The sequence below is a fragment of the Oxyura jamaicensis genome, chromosome 1 (assembly GCF_011077185.1).
Source record: "Oxyura jamaicensis isolate SHBP4307 breed ruddy duck chromosome 1, BPBGC_Ojam_1.0, whole genome shotgun sequence".
Lineage (NCBI taxonomy): Eukaryota > Metazoa > Chordata > Aves > Anseriformes > Anatidae > Oxyura > Oxyura jamaicensis.
In genome coordinates this window covers 93,588,084-93,609,067 of record NC_048893.1, presented here as the reverse complement: position 1 = coordinate 93,609,067, position 20,984 = coordinate 93,588,084, and the positions used below count along the sequence as shown (strand labels likewise).

The window sequence follows — 20,984 nt, the reverse complement described above, 5'->3', positions numbered from 1 at the left end:
AAAGTTGTGCTGGTATATGCATGGAAAAGAAGACATACTGAAGCAGAATTTTGCTAGCAAATAAGCTCTGGTGATTTAGCAGTACTTGGAACTAGTTCATTAGTTCCAATAATAAATAAATAAGTAAATAAAACATAACAAACAAACAAAAAAAAGCAAAAAATGTTGTTTGCATAATCCTCTGTTTTATCTGCTGTTCTTCTCGTGCGCTGCATTACAAAGAAGTGCTGCAGAATAATTGTATGACTGGTGAAGTCAGATACCTTTGGTCACCACAGCAAGCTATAATGGAGCTACATCCAATTACAGTAATATGGATAATACTGACTGTGGTGTTTCAAGGCCTGGAGTACTCAAATCTCTCAAATATCATGGTGTTATATTTTTGTTCCAAGGTTTCCTACTGTCAATCCGTTAACCTAAATGTAGTCATCAAAAGCAAGATACTGCAAAATTTATATCTAAGGAATCTTTCTCTTTTATCATGTGAAATTAAACAACAAAACAGAACACAGAAATAGAGGAAAGTTATTGACCTCTGTAGGAACTAGTTGTTTATTTTCACTGTCTTCTAAGCAGGAGACAAAAATGGGGAAACTGTTTTGGATTTTGTTTCTGATTCTGAAAGGGAGATGGAGAGAATGGTGAATTGTACTGCTGACATACTAAAGGCTTTACAGGTCAGTGAATGCAGGTCCTTGTAGTATGGATATAAATTAGAATCTTCTGAAAATGCTGAAAATGTTGTGTGAACTAGTTAACTCATGTTTCTTGCTGTGTCCAGGTTAAATGCATAAGGACTTGCTCAGAAATTTGTGTGAGGGGAATTGAAATAAGAGCAACCTGAGGAAAACCAGGTCTTACTCATAATCCTGCTGATTTTTTCCTTACATCAAAACTGGAAGGGAAAGAGCTGCAGCACCTGTTCCTTCCTGTCTTCCTTGCTCCTTTCAACTCCAGATCTCAGACTAAATGTGTGTGTGAGAGATGACCTAGCTGAATTTCAAGATAATAAAAATAAAAACGTTGATGTGTTCTTGCTTTAATTTAGTGCAAATTTCAGTTTTTAAATTTCCTTTGAAAGAAAAATGTTCTGCCTCTAGCTCAAGGCAAATGATTTGCAGAGACACTGACTCTTGATGCTCCTTACCTGATTTAATTGAAGGTAAATGGATGTTTTAAATTTTTGTTCAAGTAGTTCTTCAAAGTGCTGGTAATAAGTCAGTGCCTTTTGCCATAATGAACTGACTTTCAAGACAATTTGGCTTTGAAACAGTTGAGCCACTGCAAATTGAATGTGCCAGTTATAAAGTCAAATCTTAATTCAGTTTTCCTTTTTTTTTTTTTTTTCCCCAATATATCTATTTGTTTCATTATAGCCTGTACTGAATAACTGTGCACTACAGATTCCTCTTAGCAGCTTGAAAAGACCAGATTTGCCTTTGAAGACCATTTAAATTTCTTGGTGTTTTCTGTAGCTCTTTTACAACTTTGAAAAGGGTTTTTATCTCTAGATGACCAGCAAAACAAAGTGCTGTGCTACATTTTGCACTGTTGCCACATTGGCCTGTGACTCTACCTTTTCTTTTTCCTTTTTTTTCTCTATTTTTCTTTTTTTTTTTCTTTGTGTTTTATGTTTTTTATTTTATTTTATTCCTTTTTTTTTTTTCTTTTTTCTTTTTTTCTTATTTATGTGGATTGGAAAGTTCCTGTGGAAATTTCTTTTTTTTTGTTCTGTAGTAAAAGGGGAAGGATACCATGCCTTGTCTGAATCTCTCCCACATTTGTTTGTGAAGCTTTTTTGCTGTTGTTGTTTGTTTGTTTTTTTGTTTTGTGCCTTAATTTTTAAGCATATTGTGAAGTATTTTAAGGGTTATGGTGCATATGAGATGTGATTTGGTGGTTTTTTTTGTGCTTAATACCAAGGAGCTGACCACAGTAAGCCAGGTGGTGAATTCTAGACCTGGTTGCTTCAGTAGTTTGTTGCAAGTCTGAAGTTTTTAGTTTAGGGATTAGGTATGTTGACATTTTTCAGTAGCAAAATATACAGTAAATTTTGTATGTGTAGCCAAGTTTAGAGGACAGAGACTTAAGGAAAACATAAAGCCATTATTTTCTTTTTACATCAGTCCTGTAGCTCAAGAACACCTGAATTTACCACAGCTTAGTTATATAAGTTTAAAATTTGGTGAAAAAGCTATGTATAGAAAAAAAATTAACATACAGCAAAATTTGCCTAATAAACTGAGTAAGAAAAGTATATTCAAAACTGGAATTCAGTCTTCCTGTTCACCATCTGGGTGATATAGTGAAGCTATGATGAGATATAAATGAGTTTCATACTGTCATTGCTAAATAGCCATCTTAGTATTTCTAACAATAAAAATTAAACAGCTTTGAAGCAAAGTGAATATCTAGACTTGAGTGATACTACACCTTATAACTGGGTAAGAGATTTGTTCATTGGTCTTTTGTTTACGCATCTCTCAGTTTTGCCTAAACAAACTTGTTATAATGTCACTGTATCTCAATATTTCTTGACTATGCAGATTTTAAAGTGATGATAGCTTGCATTTTAATTCTTATTTTGATATATAATAATAAACATGAGTGATGTTGAACCTTTCTGTATGTATTGGTTTGGATGCTTGTTTTGGTAAGTGAGGTGATTGAATATTATGAGATGAAATCACAGCAATCTGAGCTCCAAAAGTACTCAAATTGTAGTAAAAACTGTTTTGTTGTGATAAAACTTAAATATGCAAAGAGAAACATTTTTTAAGATGATTGTATCTCAGTATAAGACTTGTATTCCATATATGGTGTTAATCAGCACTTGTGTGCTGCAAAATGGTATTATATGGTATAATATGACATACATTTTAATAAGTATTAGTTGATTTTGTTAAACAATGAAATGGTGATGGAAAATAGCATTACCTTTTTAGCATAAATTATAAATTATCAAGTTAGAAACAAGTTAAAAATATTTTAACATAAATGCTGCAAAACTATTTTCAGTAGTGGCCAGTTCTTACTATTTCTGTTATTTTCGTTTGTATTTGTTATATAAAAGAGGATAGTCTCCCTTCCAACTGCAGCTTTAAAATAAAGTTGTCCTGAATTTTTGTAAGAAATCATACCTAGCTGCTGTCTGTCCTGTTGTTTGCACACACTTTTGCCAAAATGTCAAGACTGAGTTCCTTTGTTTCATTTGCTGCTGTGTAGCAAGTTGCTGCCTCAATTCCATAGTCATTGATTAAAAAATAAAAATAAAATCATGTAAACCAATTTCAAATTAGATGCCCCTTACTTATACTGCTACTATTTTTTTCATCTACATCTCAAATATGTTTCATAAAAACATTCTGTTGTGGCTTCTTGGTTAGAGTTTTTGGGGCCTTGATTTTCATTTCATGTGATTGATACTTAGCTACCTGTAAAAGGATGCGTGCTCTTCTGAAGTAAGAATATCCAAGATACTTGTCAATTTGGAAAAGTTGTTTGTCAGAATTAATTTTGAAATGCGGCACTAAGCATCTTTAAGGCACTTGCATTATGATCGAAGATGTTGAAAAAGAGCAAAGAATATAAGTAATTTATTTTTTAAAAGGTGGCAATAAAACAAGGTACCATTATTCAGAAATATATTGTATTAGAGAATATCTGAGAGCACATTTTCTTGTGGAAAAGATTTTCTTGTTAAAATTCTAGTAGCTGAAACATTAAACTGACTTGAATAAATAGCTTATTTGTCTCAAGTGTCCAAATGAACTACCTAGAAAATCTATTTTGGCTAAACAAAGAACAGATGGTAAATAATGTGATTGCATTAAAATGACTATGATAGTAGTCACCACATAAAAATGAGCAGTGCGTTGCATTTTTCTGAATTCTTTGTCTTACAGTCTGGGAAGAAGAAATATCACAAGAGAGGGAGAGTAAGTCCCTTACCATTTATTACCTTCTCAGAAATCATCCTCATTGTAAGCATATGCTTAAAAGAGGGGCTACAGTAAGTCATAACAGAAAAGAATAGTTTAGAGAAAACATCACCATTGTCATTTACTTTGAAATCTCTGAATGCAAATGAACACAAAGGATGCTTAATAAATATTTTAAATTAAAATATTATTGAGTTACATGAACACAAAGGTTTATTGTTCTAATGCTTAATTAACTGAGTTTTTAAAAATGATTTTTCTACGTTGCTGGCAGTGCTTGGCATGGCTTTAAATTGTGTATGAGACACTGCTAATGTGGTTCTGGTCTTGCTGCCATTTAGAAAGCGAACATTTGCATAAATTCTCAAACATGCTTGATGAACAAAGGACATTTGGACATAATATATCAAGTGCTGTTCTCCAGTTTCCCTTTTAAAAAAATGGAAAGGCAACTTGTAGATGAGATAAATTTCATATTTGTTACCTGTTGAGGGCCTTTAAAGAGCGTACGGTACTCTCCTTTAACAGCATTTACAGGTCCTAGTCCCACTTGCAGGGACAACATAGGAAAAAAGCTGGATTCTTCTTCCTGACCTCTGTCCTATGGTCCTGGTGAGTTCAACAAAGTTAGGTGCCTTTTGGTCCACCAAGCACCAACAGATCCCAAGGATGCAAACTTTTCCATAGCAGTCCTGATTGAACAAGGACTGACCAAAACCAGAATTTCTGACTGAATTCAGAATTTCCTGATTTTTTCAGTCATCTTGGGCTTCTCTTTTTGTGTGTGCCAGGATGTAGTGATCTGGAACAAGTGCCCTCATTTTTAAATGGCACTGGCGATGTATCCAGGTGACACCAACCACTGTAATTCTGAGAATATAACAATAAGAGTTTTTTTTTAAGGTTTGTTTGTACTGTGTATTTTGTTTTGTCTCGAATTAGCTGTATTCAGTTTCACATCTCTAATTTGGGTTATTTCTGGAGTGCTTTGTGGGAGGGAAGAGGATGAGAGGATGATTTCATTACTTTTTTTAAAAGACAAAACAAAACAAACAAACAAAAAAAAACATTTAAATCTTGCTTCTTGGAAAACAGTGTGCTGTGAAGAATTTTGCTTTATGTTTACTTTGTTATGCATTTTGACTTTCTATGGCTAAAAAAATGCTAGATAATGATGCTATTTTAGTCATTTGATATTGGAATTATGTGGAAGAAATTTCACTTTCTTAAAGTCAGAATAATTTTTTAATATTTGAAAAATTTTACCATAGAACAAGAATGATATATTTTGATGCAAATTGTTTGCCTATATCTTTTATGAGTATAATACAATGATAAATACAATAAGGCTTTAAAACTTCATTTTAGCCTGGTAATAGAAGAAATCTGGGGAAAGGGCATAGGGGTATCTTTGATATATATATATATAAACAAACAAACAAACAAAACCTACAGCCTATGAAGTTCTCTACCATGCTAATATGCAGCTTTGATCCTTCTGGATAGCCTAGCACACTTTGAGGTTTCTCTCACTCTTTTCAAGTCTTGTATTTAGTATTGCCCAGCACTCATCCCAGCACTGTTGCTTACAAAACATTTTCTGTTTGCTTCACTAAGCTTGACTGTCCTCTTCTTCATCATGGGCATATTCCGTATCGTCTTAATATCTGAGAAGCCCTTGATCTAGGCGTAGCATAGGCTTGCTGTCCTACTTCTATCTGATGATTAAACTGTGATTTTGGAAAACCTGATGTGACTGCACATTGCAGGTGTGAATAGGTGTGTAGCTGAGTGCCTCCAGCAAGCAGCTGATGCCTTTTTTTTTTTTTTTTTTTTTTTTTTTTTTCCAGATTCCTACTCCATTTTCTGTATACATGCACCCTATTCTTGTTAAAAGTGTATGTATTTATGTCAGGTCAGAAAGAAGTTTTTAAGAACGCTTTCCCATTTATCAAATCTGAAAAACAAATCCAGGTGCCTTCCGTTGGAGGAAACCTTTGCTCTACTAATGTGCATGAAATCAAAGCTGACTGAAAGAGATTGCTGAAAGGGGAAGACTAGTTATTAGGCACACTTGTCTTGGGATTGTTTTTGTCTTTATTTTAGATCAGAAATACCAGATGTAACAGTCAATTAACTCTGCAGAGGTGCAGTGTACTTTATTATTTTGAATCAGATGAGATTCTGCTGGCATACAGGTCGTTATTCATTTAATGTGAGTTTAAACATCAATTTAAAAATACTCTTAAAACAAGAGTTTGTTGAAATAGAAGTTATATGTGTAAAAATATTGCTGGATTCTGGGCTGGATTCTATGGGAATAAATCCAGTCCTTTCACTCAAATATGGTTAAATAAAGTAGTGAATAATAGGATGGACAAACTCTCAGAATACATTGGATCTGTGTGAAGATATCTTCTCATTGTCTTAGTTTTTCTGAAGATGCTACCATATATTTTAAAGTAGTTTTTTATAAAATGTATTGGTATCTATTCCAGAGAAGTACTATTAAGAACAGAATTGTTTTATTTCCTTATGACTTATTATTAAAGTGACACATAGAGACAAAGAGAATAACATATGCTATTGGTGTGTATTTTTTGTGTTTGGTGTAAAAAACACATGCTGTCAGAGGCACACTTGAATAGACATTTTAAGTGGCAATCATGTCCCTTTTCCTCCTTCTCTGACTTTAAAGATGCTGTTCAGTTACAGTGCTACTGAGAAAATTGAGGACACGTTATAATACGTGATAATGAAGGGAACAGCTGTTAGAAGTCAGATCTATGCCTCTCAATTTTGAGGTGTTCTATGGCCATACAAATAATTGCAAATTTTCAAGGAAAGGCATAATGATACACTTTTAAATCAATAAACACTCCAGACTCATATTTTACTTTCTCATACACCAGTGCATCTTGGGAATAAATCTGTAGTGGAAAGTGAGTTAGTACAAATGGAAAACTGAGGTAAGTGAAATGATTCATTCTTACTCCTTGTATTGAGCATCTGTTCAGTTAACAAAATAGTTTTTTTTAAAAAATAAGAATGTAGGCTCCATTGAGAAAATTACATATTATCTAGTTGTTTACTGGGAGCTCTTCACTGCGTTTTTTTTTTCTTCTTGCATATATACTGTTTAATATACTATTTAATTTCCATAAAGTTCTTCAGGGCAGATACTTACCTAAAAGGTATTCTTTGCAATTTTACAATATACCCATTATTTTAAAAGCTTAGTGCTCTTTGAGTATGCCATCTTCCCTCAGAAAACAAACAAACAAACAAACAAACAAAAACCATATAATGTTCTTTCTTGCAATATACAGGGTAGCTGCTAAAAAACAAAACAAACTACAACAACAATGAAAAAAACTAAAAATGGTATATTTTCCTTTTGTTTTCTTTTTCATTAGACAACTCAGCAACACTTGCTTTCAGGTAACGCCTTCAATTAGTATTTAACTGACTAAATGTATTGAATTTTATTGCAATTAATTCCTTATTTGAACCTCATAATTTAAAATGCAACTAAAAAATCTTGGGTTTGGATTATCTTGGGATAAGTGATCAGAGTAAAAGACTGATAGCAATTAAAATGAAGATAGCTGGATATACCAGGCTAGATGTTGACTTAGACCAGAGTAGCATCAAATATTTTTCAATTCGGACACTGGAGTCTCCATTTTGGTAAACCGACCAAAGCTGGTTTTGATGCAAATCCAGTATTTAAGTGTGTTCAGTAGCTGTCAAACTCTGTTACCAAATATGTTGTTACCACAGATAACCTCATTAAAAACGTGAAACAATAACCAGATTAGGTATGAAACAAAAAATTATTTGATATTTTCAGAAGTCAAATGGCATCTTGTGAGCCCTTTCCCTTATGCCCATTGATGTTGGATGAGCCGTTTTTGACACCTTCCTCCTAGAAGGGATGTTTTCCTAATGTGCTTGCTGTTGTTCTGTCAGGCACGTGGGTATAGTCCAGTAGCAGACAGACTTCACAGAGTACACTGAGTGATATGACTTGAATCATTATGGTTGGATTTGGGATCTCTCACCCTCTTTTGCCCATACAGCCGAGGGGGGGTGGGGGGGAAGATATTGTATGATTTTACCTACATTACTTTAGTGCCTTGACTTTCCTTTGAGCATCTTATTTAGAGTTAATATAGGGGTGAGTCATGCTATGGAAAAGAAATTATCAAATATGTTTTCAGTGATCTTCTTTATTGGGCTCCATTGCACAGTCAAAGGATTATCTTGTATATATATATATATATATACATATAAATAATCTGTCTTCACAAAATAGCTTTCTCTTTAGAATGTAGAGCTTCACTGTGACCCTGGGGTAAAAGTTAGACCAAGTCCTGATTCAAACTTTTTAAAAGGTTCAGGGTATGGTTTGTTAGTTGTCATTATGAGAAGGAAAGAGATATTCTGAATATTTATTTTTTTAAGTGAGGTTACTGTGAAGAACAGGAAAATGATAGCATCAACTATTTGTTATTCTGAAATAGTGCTAGCTTAGGCAAATATCCAATTGATTTCACTTCATAGCTGAAGACAGAATCAATATTATATACTATTCTGTCAGATACTTCGATAGTATACACCAATGCAGACACTTCTTTTAAACATTATTAATATATACAACATTCGCTGAGTATCATTTTCCATTTCAGTTGGAGAATGTAGTAGAGACTATGTAGTTTTAGAGCTCTTTGAAAATTGTTGTGAACTACATCAATATTTTTAAAAAGAATTTCAGCTGAATGATTTCATCCTTGGTGGGCCCAGCTAACAGTTGCACTAAATCATGTCATTCTAGAGGATTAATCATGAAGAAGAAAAATGATCCTGACCTCAAATGAGTGTTTTGGTGTTGAAGTTTTTGTATTTCGGAGATGGTTGAGTCACCTGTGGGAGGCGAGCTGGGAGCTGGTTATCCACATCCCTTTGTGCCCCCTTTTTCCACCCTGGATTCAGGCTGACTGCTGAGAGATAGCTGCTTGTTGACTTTGAATTCATTTTTTTAGAACATAGCCACCCATATCAGCTGATATGCAGATAGTCTGTTGTTGCCGTGCAGTGGGAGAGTGCCTGACCTCTGGCCCTAAGTCCTGCAGCAAGCTCAGCACCTCCCTGTGGCACAGCAGTGGTGAGATCAGCCTGCTGAGGTCCAGAGAGGAAAGATTGGTTATTTAGCCATCTTTGGTAGAGGAGGGTGCTTTGCTTCTGCAGTCACAGAATAATTTAGTATGTATGGGAATACATGAAAGGCTTTTTAACTTCTGGTCAGTGAAGTGTTTTGAATTAAGTGTTACATTTAGAGCAGTTTTATGAAAAAATCTTCAAGAGAAGATCTTCAAAAAATCTTCAAAAAAAAATCTCAAATTCAAAAAATTCAAAAATCTTCAAAATCTTCAATACTTTTAGCAGTCACCAGGGAGTACCTAAGAATTTTGAAAGCCACAAGTCAAAACTTCTATCCTCTTACTCCAGTTATTTGATGATAGTTATAGATGTCAGCTTGTTTAATTTCCTTTAAAGGACAGATTTTTCCCCCTTTAATGCTTATTTTTTAATTTCCTATATTGAGTTTTATTTTTTATAATTAAAAAGAATCATAAAGCATTTCTTTAATTAAGAACTAGGTCGACACACCTAAAAGTTCTCATTTATTTTCTGCAGGTAAGACTTAAGCTATCTGAATATGAAAATAGCAGAGAAATCCTCAAGAAACAGAGGTTTTAATCAAATCAAAAGAGAAAGCAGATACCTGATAAAAGTTGCTACCATTAATTGTAGAGGGAAAGGTGCCTGTGCAGATAAAAACTGGATCTGCTCTCACAGGGATGTGCCATGGAATCATGTCTCAAGAGAGAAGATGGAAGTTAGCTGGTACTTGAGAAATAAACTGGTCAAAGAAAAGTAGAGAAGAATTGTCTGTTGCCTAGAGTGAGGAAAAAATTTCCAATGTTTTTCATGATTTTATGGAGGTAAAAGTGCTAACCAGACATGCCTTTCTTAATATTGCTTCTTGCAGAGCATGTTTAATCAAGTTTTATGAATTAACATTTCCTGACTGTGGAACGTGTTCATATGTGCTAGATTAAGTGTCAGCATTCTAGGGCCAGTGTCAGTGAAAGTAATGAATCTTTCAAACCATGCTAATATATAGTTTAATTTCATTGTGAAATGCTGTTTAGGGGCCAGCAGAACACACTAATGTATTTTTGCATCCCTACACAAGAAATTATCATGTTAATAATATAATGATCTGTTATGAACTTAAAGAGTTTTTGCCCTATCATAATTTGATGTGAGGTATTATCACTGAGGTATTAATTTGACTTTAATTTGGACAGAAGACATTTTATTAGTCATTGTTGCCATAATAAATCATCTATGTGATAATCATCTATATGATAACTCTGTATGTTGCAGAAGATGAGTACAAGTTGTTCATCTCATTTTGATGGCTAGACTCATGATTGTATTCTAGAACGTAAAAAGGTAGCTATGCTATAAATATACAAAATCAGGAGCAGCAGTTGTTACAGATTACTTTTTCTTACTCTGGAGACAGACGTAGAGCAACCATTGACTGAACATCAAAGTTAGGTCAGAAGAAAGCATCGTTTGGTACCCTTCTGCTTCATGGTCATTTCTCCACTCTGTAATTTGAGCAAAAGTGTTGCCAGAAGTGAATAGTTTCCATCACTGCAACGGGACTCCAGATAAAATTCAGACCATCATTATCTGATGGCACTTTTCTCTTATACATTGTACCATTCGCTAAATTAATCTCTCATCAGTGACTTTAGAACAGTATTTTTGTTATGTGAATTAAGTCAGCTGAAGTGTGTTTTATTATTATTATTATTATTATTTAGGGAGGTGCCTTAATTTTGGTTCCAATTAGTTAAAGTTGTGGAGTTACTCCAAAACCTAAAGATGTGGACTTACTCCAAAACAATGCCCATAGAATTGAGAGAATACTTGAACTCTTACACAGAGTATGTGTAGTGAATGAGTTTCATTCTGGAGTCTGGAGGAGATTTGTAGGATTACTTGCAGCAAGTAAAAGGTAATAACTCAGACTGTTGCTTAAAATGATAATCGTCTGTATTTTTTCTGCTATGCAGCATTTGAGTAGCAAACTGAGTGCATTCTCTAAGAATAAAGTATATAATCATGTAATTAAAGAAACGTGCTTGAAGGAATAAAATGAATATTTCATGTGTAGCCTTACATTTGTTACAGTACACACTTAGAAATTTATCACTGTCTTTCCTGCTGTCAGTAATCTGATGGCTTTATAGACTTTATAGCGTGTATGAGCTTTTAGGTCTGAACCTTCAAAGTATGTTCAGATATATATGATATGATATATGGTATATGAATAATAAAACACGTTATTATGCATACCATTAAGGTTGTTTTAGGACTTAAAGTTATAATAATTCGGTTTTCAATTGCTTATAGTATCAGACATTTTTTCCTCCTATTTTATTCTCTGTGGAGTAATGGGAGGAAATGGAAAACAGGTTTTTAGCCCCATGTGTGCTGCTGGACTGTTGATCTGTTGATCTCTATGTTCTTAGCCAGGTTAAGCAGTGATGACCAAATAAATAGTCTGAACAATCTGAACTGTTAGGTCTCTGCAATGTGATGATGAAGGGCTGGTTGAAGACCAAGTGGATTAAAGACAATAGGAGAGAGTGTGACTTAATTAAGAAATTGAAAATTAAACTTGAGCCTTCACATTATTCATAATTCAGACAAGGCTCACATTGTTCCCCTAGTGACTGACCTGGACAGTAACTCTGCTGTGTCATAACAGTACTTCATTAGCAGAAATAACAGAGCTGAATATTTGTAACCTACAGATTGGCTGAAGGTAGGGTAAATTTGGCTCTGTGTGCAGACATTTTTGTATATGTTAGAGGACATTATATAAAGGAAAAATATTAATGTTACAGGTTTGAAGGTAAGGTTAGGAAACTCAAGAAGGAATCTGCTGAACATTCTGTAATTTCCTTATAGTAACTATATTTCATCTGTCTGTGAATGAGATTGAATTTTCTCTCAATCTGGAACAGAGCTCTGTTAGAAAGGCAACTGCTTACAGCATTTCTGTTGCTGGTCATATTTTGCAAATAGTGAATAGTATGTCAAAATGCAGATTTGAAATAGAAAATGAGATGATTTCTGGCTTTAAAAAGTTGAATGCAATTTTAAAGACCCGTATTCTGTATTGCTTTTGCCACTAAATTATATATTAAAGGAAATTTGAAGGATGCAGATTTAAAATCCATATAGACTCAGTTTTAACTTTTTATATTACAGGGATTTGGAGTATCCCTAACTTAAAATTGCTCTATATAGGTTAAACATAATAATGTACAAATCCATAGTGCAGATTTCTTTCTTCTTTCTTTGAAATTACTGGAGCATCATAAACTACATGTTTACTTACACTGTAACCATGTTGTCATGTGTTTCACATGAACTTTTTCCTCCATGACACATTTTTAGAAATAAGACTGATAAATTGATCAGCAAGGAAACTCTGTCCTTGTAACATAGATATTTACCAAATATTTTAGTGCCATCTTTTCCTTTTCTACCAGATGTATACTTTTTTGCCTTCAGATGCTCCAGAAGGAAAATAGTATATTACTTTTAATTGCCCTTTTTTTGAAGTATAGCAACTATATACACCTGTGGAACAAGATATGCTGTATAAGAGTAGTAAAACCTTTTTATGGTCCCTTGACAGCAAGCAGCTTGATCTACTCCAAAAGCCAAGTTTCCACAAATTAGTCCCTTTGGTCCTCATTGCAGTAACTCTGACTCACCCCTTGCTCTCCTGAATTTCTTCCTGCCTCTTCTATTTCCCCTCCTCTTTCTCAGATCCCCCCAGCTGCTGGCCGGACAGGAGTTGGTCAGTGCACTGCATCAGCCATGGGCTGTGGCGGGTGATGCGTGAGCAGATCAGCCAGTGAGCACGTGTGCTGGCTGCCAGGCCAGGCAGAGCACGAGATAGTGTGTTGGCACCTAACTTGTGTTTAAGAAAGGTGTTTTCTGGGAGCTCACTCTCTTCTACCCAATTGGCATTAAATTGGTAGAACTGCAATATCTTTGAGATTTGCTTAACCAACAGGTTAAAATCCTGGAGAAAATAGCTCCATTACTTGTGCCTTGTTTTCTTAGAGTGAAAATAGGCATGCAAACAAGTACGTCAGCTACCATTCCTTACAGAAATTTTTGAATCACTTGAAAATGAAAGATTTTGGAACTCCTTATTTGAGGTATTTTGGAAATAGTCTCTCTCTCTCTCTCTCTCTTTTTTTTTTTTTCCTTAACATGTACTGATTTTGATTAAGTATGACGTAAAATAAGTTTTACAAGCCACATTTATGTGCCAAGGAATACAGACTGTGCAGTGGACTGTGGTTAGAGAATTAGCTGTGGGAAAGCTTCCATTATTTCGCAGTGCAAAGTTCCTTTTAATTTTTATATGTAGTTCTATTCTTCTGTTGTATATTAAAACCCATCACATTGGTTTGTGTGAATTCATACTGCATCTATTCTGAGATCTGACTGAAGGCTTCTTCAGAAGCACAGCTCTGAGGGTAGAGGATTCTTGTAGACAGCTATATCTTTACTGTCTGTGGCAAAAAAAAAAGCATGCACAAGTAACTAAAATAGTTACAGAAGCAAAAGAACATAATAGGCTTAAATTCTGCATCAGTTAAGTTGAATTGTTTTTGTAACTGGATCCCATGATGATACAGTTCCTGCCTTGCACATTGTTCCTGACAAAACAGCTCCACAAATGAATGAGGTATGATAGGACTGATTGTCAGAAGAAATTGTCCCCATAAAAAGCATTCACTGACGATACATTAGTTATTTTCTAATTGTGCTTCAGGAGTACCATCCCATTGATGCTTGTTTTTCAGTCTAATCAGAAACTGTGCTGGCGGACACATTGTTCCTAGTGGTCGATGACTCAGAGCAAGCCAAGCAAGAGTATGGAAGAACAAACCAGTTGATTGCTTTTAGTAATTTCTATTTTCACAGCACTGGTAAGCTTATCCAGAAAAAAAAAAAATAAAAAAAAAAAAAATATTGGGTTTGTCTAGATGTTAAGGTGCTGTTCTATGCAGCATCACTTGAGCAAGATTAGATCACTAAGAATAGACAAAATAATACGTGAGCAATTAGTACCAGTTCCCAAATCCTAGATTTCTCCCCCTCTCCATTTGCTCCTGAATAATGTATTTGCTCATAGTACATACAGATTCTAGTGACTCTGTTTATCATAGAGAAATTGCATTTCCAAGTAAGCCTGGCAGTTTCAGGAATGCTTTCAGCAAGTGCATAGAGAGTGTAAAGTGTTGATACAGAAAGCAGTAGAGCCAAGACTGATAGGCCTTTCTGGAAAACTGGCCCCTCTAACCTGCAGATAAACTCCACCATTTGATCCTAGATTGAAAGATGACAATTGGTTGCATGCAGTGTCCCAGCTCATCTTGAATGACCATCTGTCTGATATTTACTGACCTTCCTCTAAGAAAGGGGGGGCATATTACTTTATAATTTTAGTAAATAGATGTATGACAAAGATGGGAAGTCCCAAGGTTTATTTATATGAATTATTGTGTTCTTTTTCTGAAAAATAAAACTAAGCCAAAAAAAAAAATCTAATGAAAAACTTATATTAAAATCAGCCTTAAAGGATTACATTTTTAAGTGATTTGATACTTTCAGAACAGGTTGTTTTGTTTTGTTTTAAAACACGACTCCTCTGCACACACACAAAAATTCCAGCCCATAGTTTGCCTTGACAAAATGGAGCTGACAAGATATTTATGAGTTAACTGCCCATTTCTTTCATCATGCTAAAGTTTTTCAGCTGTGGAAAATACGGTGGTGACTCCCCTGAAAGGTGCAGAAAGTAAACGTTAATGCTTGAGTCTTTCTGTCCCAAAGAAAAGCTGATGTTCAAATGTTGTAATGAAGTTGTAGCCATATGTTATGGTTATCAAGTTTCTTTGCCAGCTGTAAATTAGTAAACACCCTTTGTTCTTTCCCATTAATCGCAGATATTTATCCTAACGTATAGCATTTGTTAATAAATTTATAGTTCATTTGTTTTAATAAATACTAATTTTACTTCAGTGTTCGTCTGAACAGTCAGGCAACTAGACTTGAATGGTTTATAAGTCTGCTGTATTCTTCCCTTCTAAATTACACATTGTAACTATTAACCTCCTGTTAGAATTGTCAAGAAATGAAGAAGAGTTGTCCTTGTGTTGTATTCTTCCATTAAATAATAATAATAATAATAAAAATCCTGTATATCTCTTAAAACTAAAATAATCTAAGCATTTAGTTGCATGAGCAACTAAATGTAAATCTCTATATATTTATATTTAATGCTTAGTAAGGAACATTTGCACTTGCTAATTTTATCCCACCACCACAAGGCAGTACATTCTGCCCTCTTCCAATGTGTCCTAATAGATCCTTTTTGGAACCCATAAATTTGAGAAAGCTAATTTACTGCCTGGGTATGCTGTATGTCCTGTTATCACTGCTTGGGCTGCTACGTGGTGATGTTTCTCTTTAATTCAATACAGAACAATAGTTTTGATGTTGTTACTATTATTTCATCACAAATATTGCTCTCTCAAAATCTCTTCTGGTCTGTTCTGCATAAATATGTAGGCTCCTTTCTTGTTTCAGTTGCCCATTTTCTAGTAGCAGGTTTTTGGTTGTTGTGTTTGTTTTTTATATTGTTTTTGTTTCTTTCCTCCAAAGTAAAATTATATTCTTGTGTTTGTAACTGTTAAATTACAGATTGGCAACAGGGGCCAGTCACTTAACAGTAGAATGAAACCTCACAAGAGAAGTCAAGAGATTAATACCTGTGTGGATATTGCTGCCCTAGCACAGTACTGTCTTTCTCCGCTTGGAAAAAGTGCTTTTATATATAAGATGTTTACCGAGTTTCATGCCTGGGTATAGAGTTATGGTTACGACCTCAGGCAGCCAGGCTTAATGAGCTTTACCACTGAAAACGAGCCTGATCATTATAAACCATACGTCAGAGTTTATTTAGGGAAATTACCTCATGAAAATGAAAACTTATGTAAGTAGCTGGTAACCAGATCCTGCTAGAGCTAGGTAGGGACCTGCAGTGATTAAGAGTTTGAAGCACTGAGACCTCTTTGGACTAGTATAGAATATTCATTCCTGGAGCCCACTCAAGTTGTTTATAAATATTTGTCTCTGTAGAAAGATACATTTTTTCTACTTAAAGAGCTCTTTGGTATATAAACTGTCCCACTGAAAACAGTAAAAGCAAAAAGACAACTTTCTAAGGTTATGTTTGTAATTACTTTCTGGTTTTGTTTTATTTATTTTTTATCATGTTTTGTGCCACTTAGCATCTGTTGCTAACGTTACACAGATTGTAAAGGGCACATGACACCATTTCTCTACAATATATAGCAAAATGCCTAAAATAATGATGAGTGTGGCAGGTATGCAATTAATACCTCTAAGAAAGTCACTGGAAAGTCTTTTTTCAGGGAAACACCAAGTATAAAGAAAAAAAAAATAAAAAATAAAAAGCACTTTTTTAAACATGTTACACAATTGGCCCTTCAACTGGGGTTGTTATAAATTGTCACAAGTAAGAATATCCGGGCTTTACAGAATGACCCGTTCTTCCTGTGTCTCAAGCATGACTTCAGATTCTTCTGATGTGTTGCTGGATGTGTGTTTCAGTTTCCATATATTAGGGGAAAGGTCTTCTACTCTATGCTTTTAAAAGTTGCTTTTAAAATCCCCATTGTACTATACACCATGAAACTTCTGGTGTATAAACTATAAAATTGGGAGAAATTTCTTCTCTGAAAGAATGGTAGGGCATTGGAACAGGTTGCCCAGGGAGTTGGTGGTGTCAGAGTGCCTGGGGGTATTCAAGGAAAGATTGGACGTGGTGCTTAGGGACATGGTTTAGTTGGTGGTATTGGTAGCAGCATTATGGTTGGACCAGGTGACCTTGGAGATCTTTTCCAACCTTAATGATTCTAGGATGTGAGCATATTCTATGATGTCATCACCACATATTAGGCACAGTCTTCGGCAGCTTGTGCTAGGTGGCCTTTACCTGAGCAGAGGGAATGTCTGGATTCTCCCACAAAGAGCTGCATGGACAGTCACAAACAGAGTGTACGTTAACACAACCAATTTATTGGCCTCTGCATAGGCTGAAGCTCCTGGATGGAATGGAGTCTCTCCGAGGGTCTGGGTGGTCACTGCCCTCTGCTAACAGGTGTCTCTGTTGCGCTGCTGGAGAAACTGGTGGTGTGCAGCGGCGCCGTGCTGCTGGTGCAGCCTTCGACGGCCTACTCCAGGCTCAGGAAGGAGTCCGAGTCTTCTATCTGCACCCCAAGTGTGAACTCGATGGAGAGGGTGCTCTCGGAGGCGCTGGACAGCTTGATCTTGCAGGAGCGGCGGGAGGGCAGCACCGTCAGGCGGCAGTGGCGTGACTGCGGCAGAAGCTCCCAGGCTGCTTTCACCAAGGCCTGGAACCAGCGGGTGGTTTTCTCCACATCCAGGTAGGAGCCGGTGCAGAGGGTGCGCAGCAGGCTGGGCTCCTGTCTTCTCCTCAGCTCGTCCTCGGGGTGGTGGAGGAAGCACATTATGTCCCCCACCAGCCGCTCCCTCGCACAGGTGCACTCCAGCTCCACACGCAGGCCTGGGTTCTTCGCTGCCGTCTCCCCTTCTGCACCCAGCTCCGGGTGGAAGGCGTGCCCAGGGGGAGGCCTCAGGGGCACGAGCAGGCGGTAAAGGACGTTGTCCTCCCGGGCACTCCAGCCTTCGTAGAGGCAGCCCACGCCGATGGCCGGCTGCAGCCGTGGGTTGAAGAGACAGTTCCGGGAGAGCCCTCGGCAGGCACCAAGAAGTTCCTCCACCAGCTCCTCCACCACCTTGCACTTGTCAGCCATGTACGGCGCCGGCCACTGGGTGTGATCGGCCCAAACTCTGCCCAGATCCCAGCTGTCATCAGAGTCACTGTCTTCGTCTGTGCCCTCGTTGTCCTCCTCCTTCCTTGTAGAGCTGCTTCGTTCGCTGCTGCTGCCCGTCTCACAGCTCCGTTTCCTCAGCCAGCGGCAGAGCCCAAAGATCAGGACAAGGAGCTCAACCAAAGCCCAGAGCTGCCACTGCTGCAATGCAGTGAAGAGCAGAGCTCCCAGGGCCACCCCGCTCTGCTCCTGGCTCCTCTCCTCCATCTCTTGCAGCAGCTGAGCCATGCCTTCAATCAGCTGCTCTGCATGCTGCTGCATTTGCTCGTTCCCGTCATCATCCACGTGATCATCCATGAACCACGGCTTCTGGACAATGCCCAGCACAGCCAGGGCGAGGAAGATCAGGCGAGCCATGGCTTGCAGGAGGTGCGAACTGCACTCACCGACAGCCGAGGCCACAGTGTGGTGGCGCTGCTGCTGCTGGCCCTGATGACAGCTCCCCCGCTGTGACTCGTCCTTTGTGATGTCACAGGCATCACAGCCGCATCACAGCAATCCCCCTCACCTCACCTCCCTGCAAGTTTGTGGGAAGGTCCCTGCAGCTCTTGGACATGAGAAGACCCAGTCTGAACCTCCCCTGTCACAACTCCGTGTTGTTCCCTGGTGTCCTACTGCTGGTCACCAGAGAAGAAATCAGCGCCTCTCCTTCCACTCAGTCTTGAGGAAGCTGTAGATGATGACGAGGTCACTCTTCAGTCTTCTCTAAGCTGAACAACCCAAGTTACCTCTGCTGCTCCTCATAAGTTTTCCCCTTTAGACCCTTCACTGTCTTTGTTGGCCTCCTTTGGACACTCTAGTATTTTGTACCTTCCACAACAGCTGCATCACAGCAATACGTCTCGCCTCTCCTCACCTCGCCTCTCCTCTCCTCTCACCTGTTCTTTTTTCCTATCTTCTCTGTTTTGTTCTTCCTCCCCCTTCCTACCCCCAAACACAAACATCTCCATTTTCATTTCTTCTCACAGGCAGTTCTGTCTGCACAACATCAGGATGTGCGTGTATTACTGTAAGGGTGACCAAACATTGGCACGGGATGCTCAGAGAGGTTGTGGAGTCGCACAGTGGAGACAGTCAAAAGCCATCTGGACATGGTCTTGGGCAGCCTGCTCTAGCTGGCCTTGCTTGCAAAGGGCAGGTTCACCAGGTGACTTCCGGAGGCTGATATGCCAGGGGAGCCACCTGCTGTTGCTCTTGTTGTGAGATGGGACTGGTGAGGGTCAGTCACTCTCTTTGGGCACAGATGGTGCCCAGCCACAGATATCCTTGTGTCTGTATCAGAGACAGTGGCCACCAAGCTTTGGCCCTCCAAAGCTTGTCCATATGCAAATAGGAACTGTGACCATGCATTCCAGGGACTGACAAAACATGTCATTCTGATGTAACCCATGTTTCTAATTTCTACTTGGTTCACGCTTGAAGTCAGTCCTTGGGCAACTGCAACTCCTGTGTCAAAACTGATGCACATTGCAGTCAATTAGAGGTGCCCGGTACCAGCCCTGGCTTTATCGCCTTGTATCTACAGCTCCCTCTCAGGTTCCCATCCTTGCATCTCTAAGCTTGTGCGAAAGTCCCTGCAGCTCTTGGACATGAGAATATTATATCCGCTGGCTTTCCTAGTTTAACTAGATTGGAAATCTTGCCCTAAAAGGAAATGAAATTTTTTAAGCAGGACTTTCCCCTCATGAACCTGTGTTGTCTATGACTGATGACTGCATTGTCCTTCAGGTGTTTTTCAGTAACTCCTAGAATACTTTTCTCCATAGCTTTACATGGCACTGAGTTGAGACTGACTACAGGTAATGGCCTCAAGTTGCACCAGGGGAGGTTTAGGTTGGAAATTAGGAGAAATTTCTTCTCTGAAAGAGTAGTCAGGCATTGGAACGGGTTGCCCAGGGAAGTGGTGGCATCACCATTCCTGGCGATGTTTAAGGAGAGCTTGGACCTTGTGCTTAGGGACATGGTTTAGTGGGTGACACTGGCAGTAGGGTGATGGTTGGACCAGGTGATCTTGGAGGTCTTTTCCAACCTTAATGATTCTCTGATGTGTGCATATTCTATACCTCAGTTTTCCTTCCTTTCTGAATCTTTGTAGGCCTACCCATCCTATGCATGTGGCCGTCTTAACTGAGATCCTTTGATATATGAACCATACCTAATATCTTGACCATTGTCTGGAAAAAAATTACATTAAATACATTAACTTTTTTATTAGCTGGTCACAGATGCACTGGTATATACATGGTTTACACAGTTGTGCTTTTTTTCTAATTTCAATAATTCTTTTTGTAAGTCTTTTATGTCTTCAAAATAATTTCGATTTCTTTACACCTTTTATAGTTTTATATTTTTCAGTCAGCTTATAGTCACTTCAGAATCTGCTGGACATGAAGGATAGGCTTTTGCTGAAAGTATTCAGCATCTGCTTTAGTATTCTCTCATTGTAGTCAACTGGTATGTTTGCAAAGCAAAATGAAGATGAATTTGTAGCTATCCTTTTTCTGCTGCTAGTTCAAGCTAACCCTTTACAACCATATTATGACCCCCAGATCTAGAATGCACTGATACTCTTCCACTGCAGTTGGACCATTTGTGCTGCTTAGTTTAAGACCATCCCTTAGATTTTTATAAGCAAATTTCTGCTTTGGAGGGATAAATATATTCAGCACTTAGGTATTAGTACCTAAATACAGCTATGTGAAAGGTAGCACTTTGCAAACACTCCTTTCCAGGTGTTAGGCATGCTATTTCAATTGTAGTGCTTGGAGAATGCTTGTGGCTTTAAATTTAAAACCCGTACATTACTTTTAGAAGAGTGCTGCTCTGTGTACTTTAGAATAGAAAACAGTTGATATAAAATTGCTGAAAATATTTCTGCAATATAAACACAAAACAGCATGAAGTTCTTGTGGTACAGTCT

At 37.5% G+C, this 20,984-nt stretch overlaps 1 protein-coding gene and 1 long non-coding RNA gene across 2 annotated transcripts in view; one reads left to right on the top strand and one right to left on the bottom strand.

The window, feature by feature from the left end:
• The window catches only part of LOC118160756, a 75,625-nt gene extending 66,319 nt beyond the window's left edge, over positions 1–9,306 (top strand). The window contains exons 2-4 of the long non-coding RNA XR_004747660.1: positions 6,857–6,913; positions 7,361–7,385; positions 8,990–9,306. This is a non-coding gene — a long non-coding RNA (uncharacterized LOC118160756). The remainder of the gene's footprint in view (positions 1–6,856; positions 6,914–7,360; positions 7,386–8,989) is intronic.
• Positions 9,307–17,383: 8,077 nt separating this feature from the next.
• Positions 17,384–18,421, bottom strand: LOC118170524 (inositol 1,4,5-trisphosphate receptor-interacting protein-like 1). Its single transcript, XM_035332875.1, has one exon. It carries the CDS (start codon positions 18,419–18,421, stop codon positions 17,384–17,386), a length of 1,038 nt encoding a protein of 345 aa, XP_035188766.1.
• Positions 18,422–20,984: the final 2,563 nt, after the last annotated feature.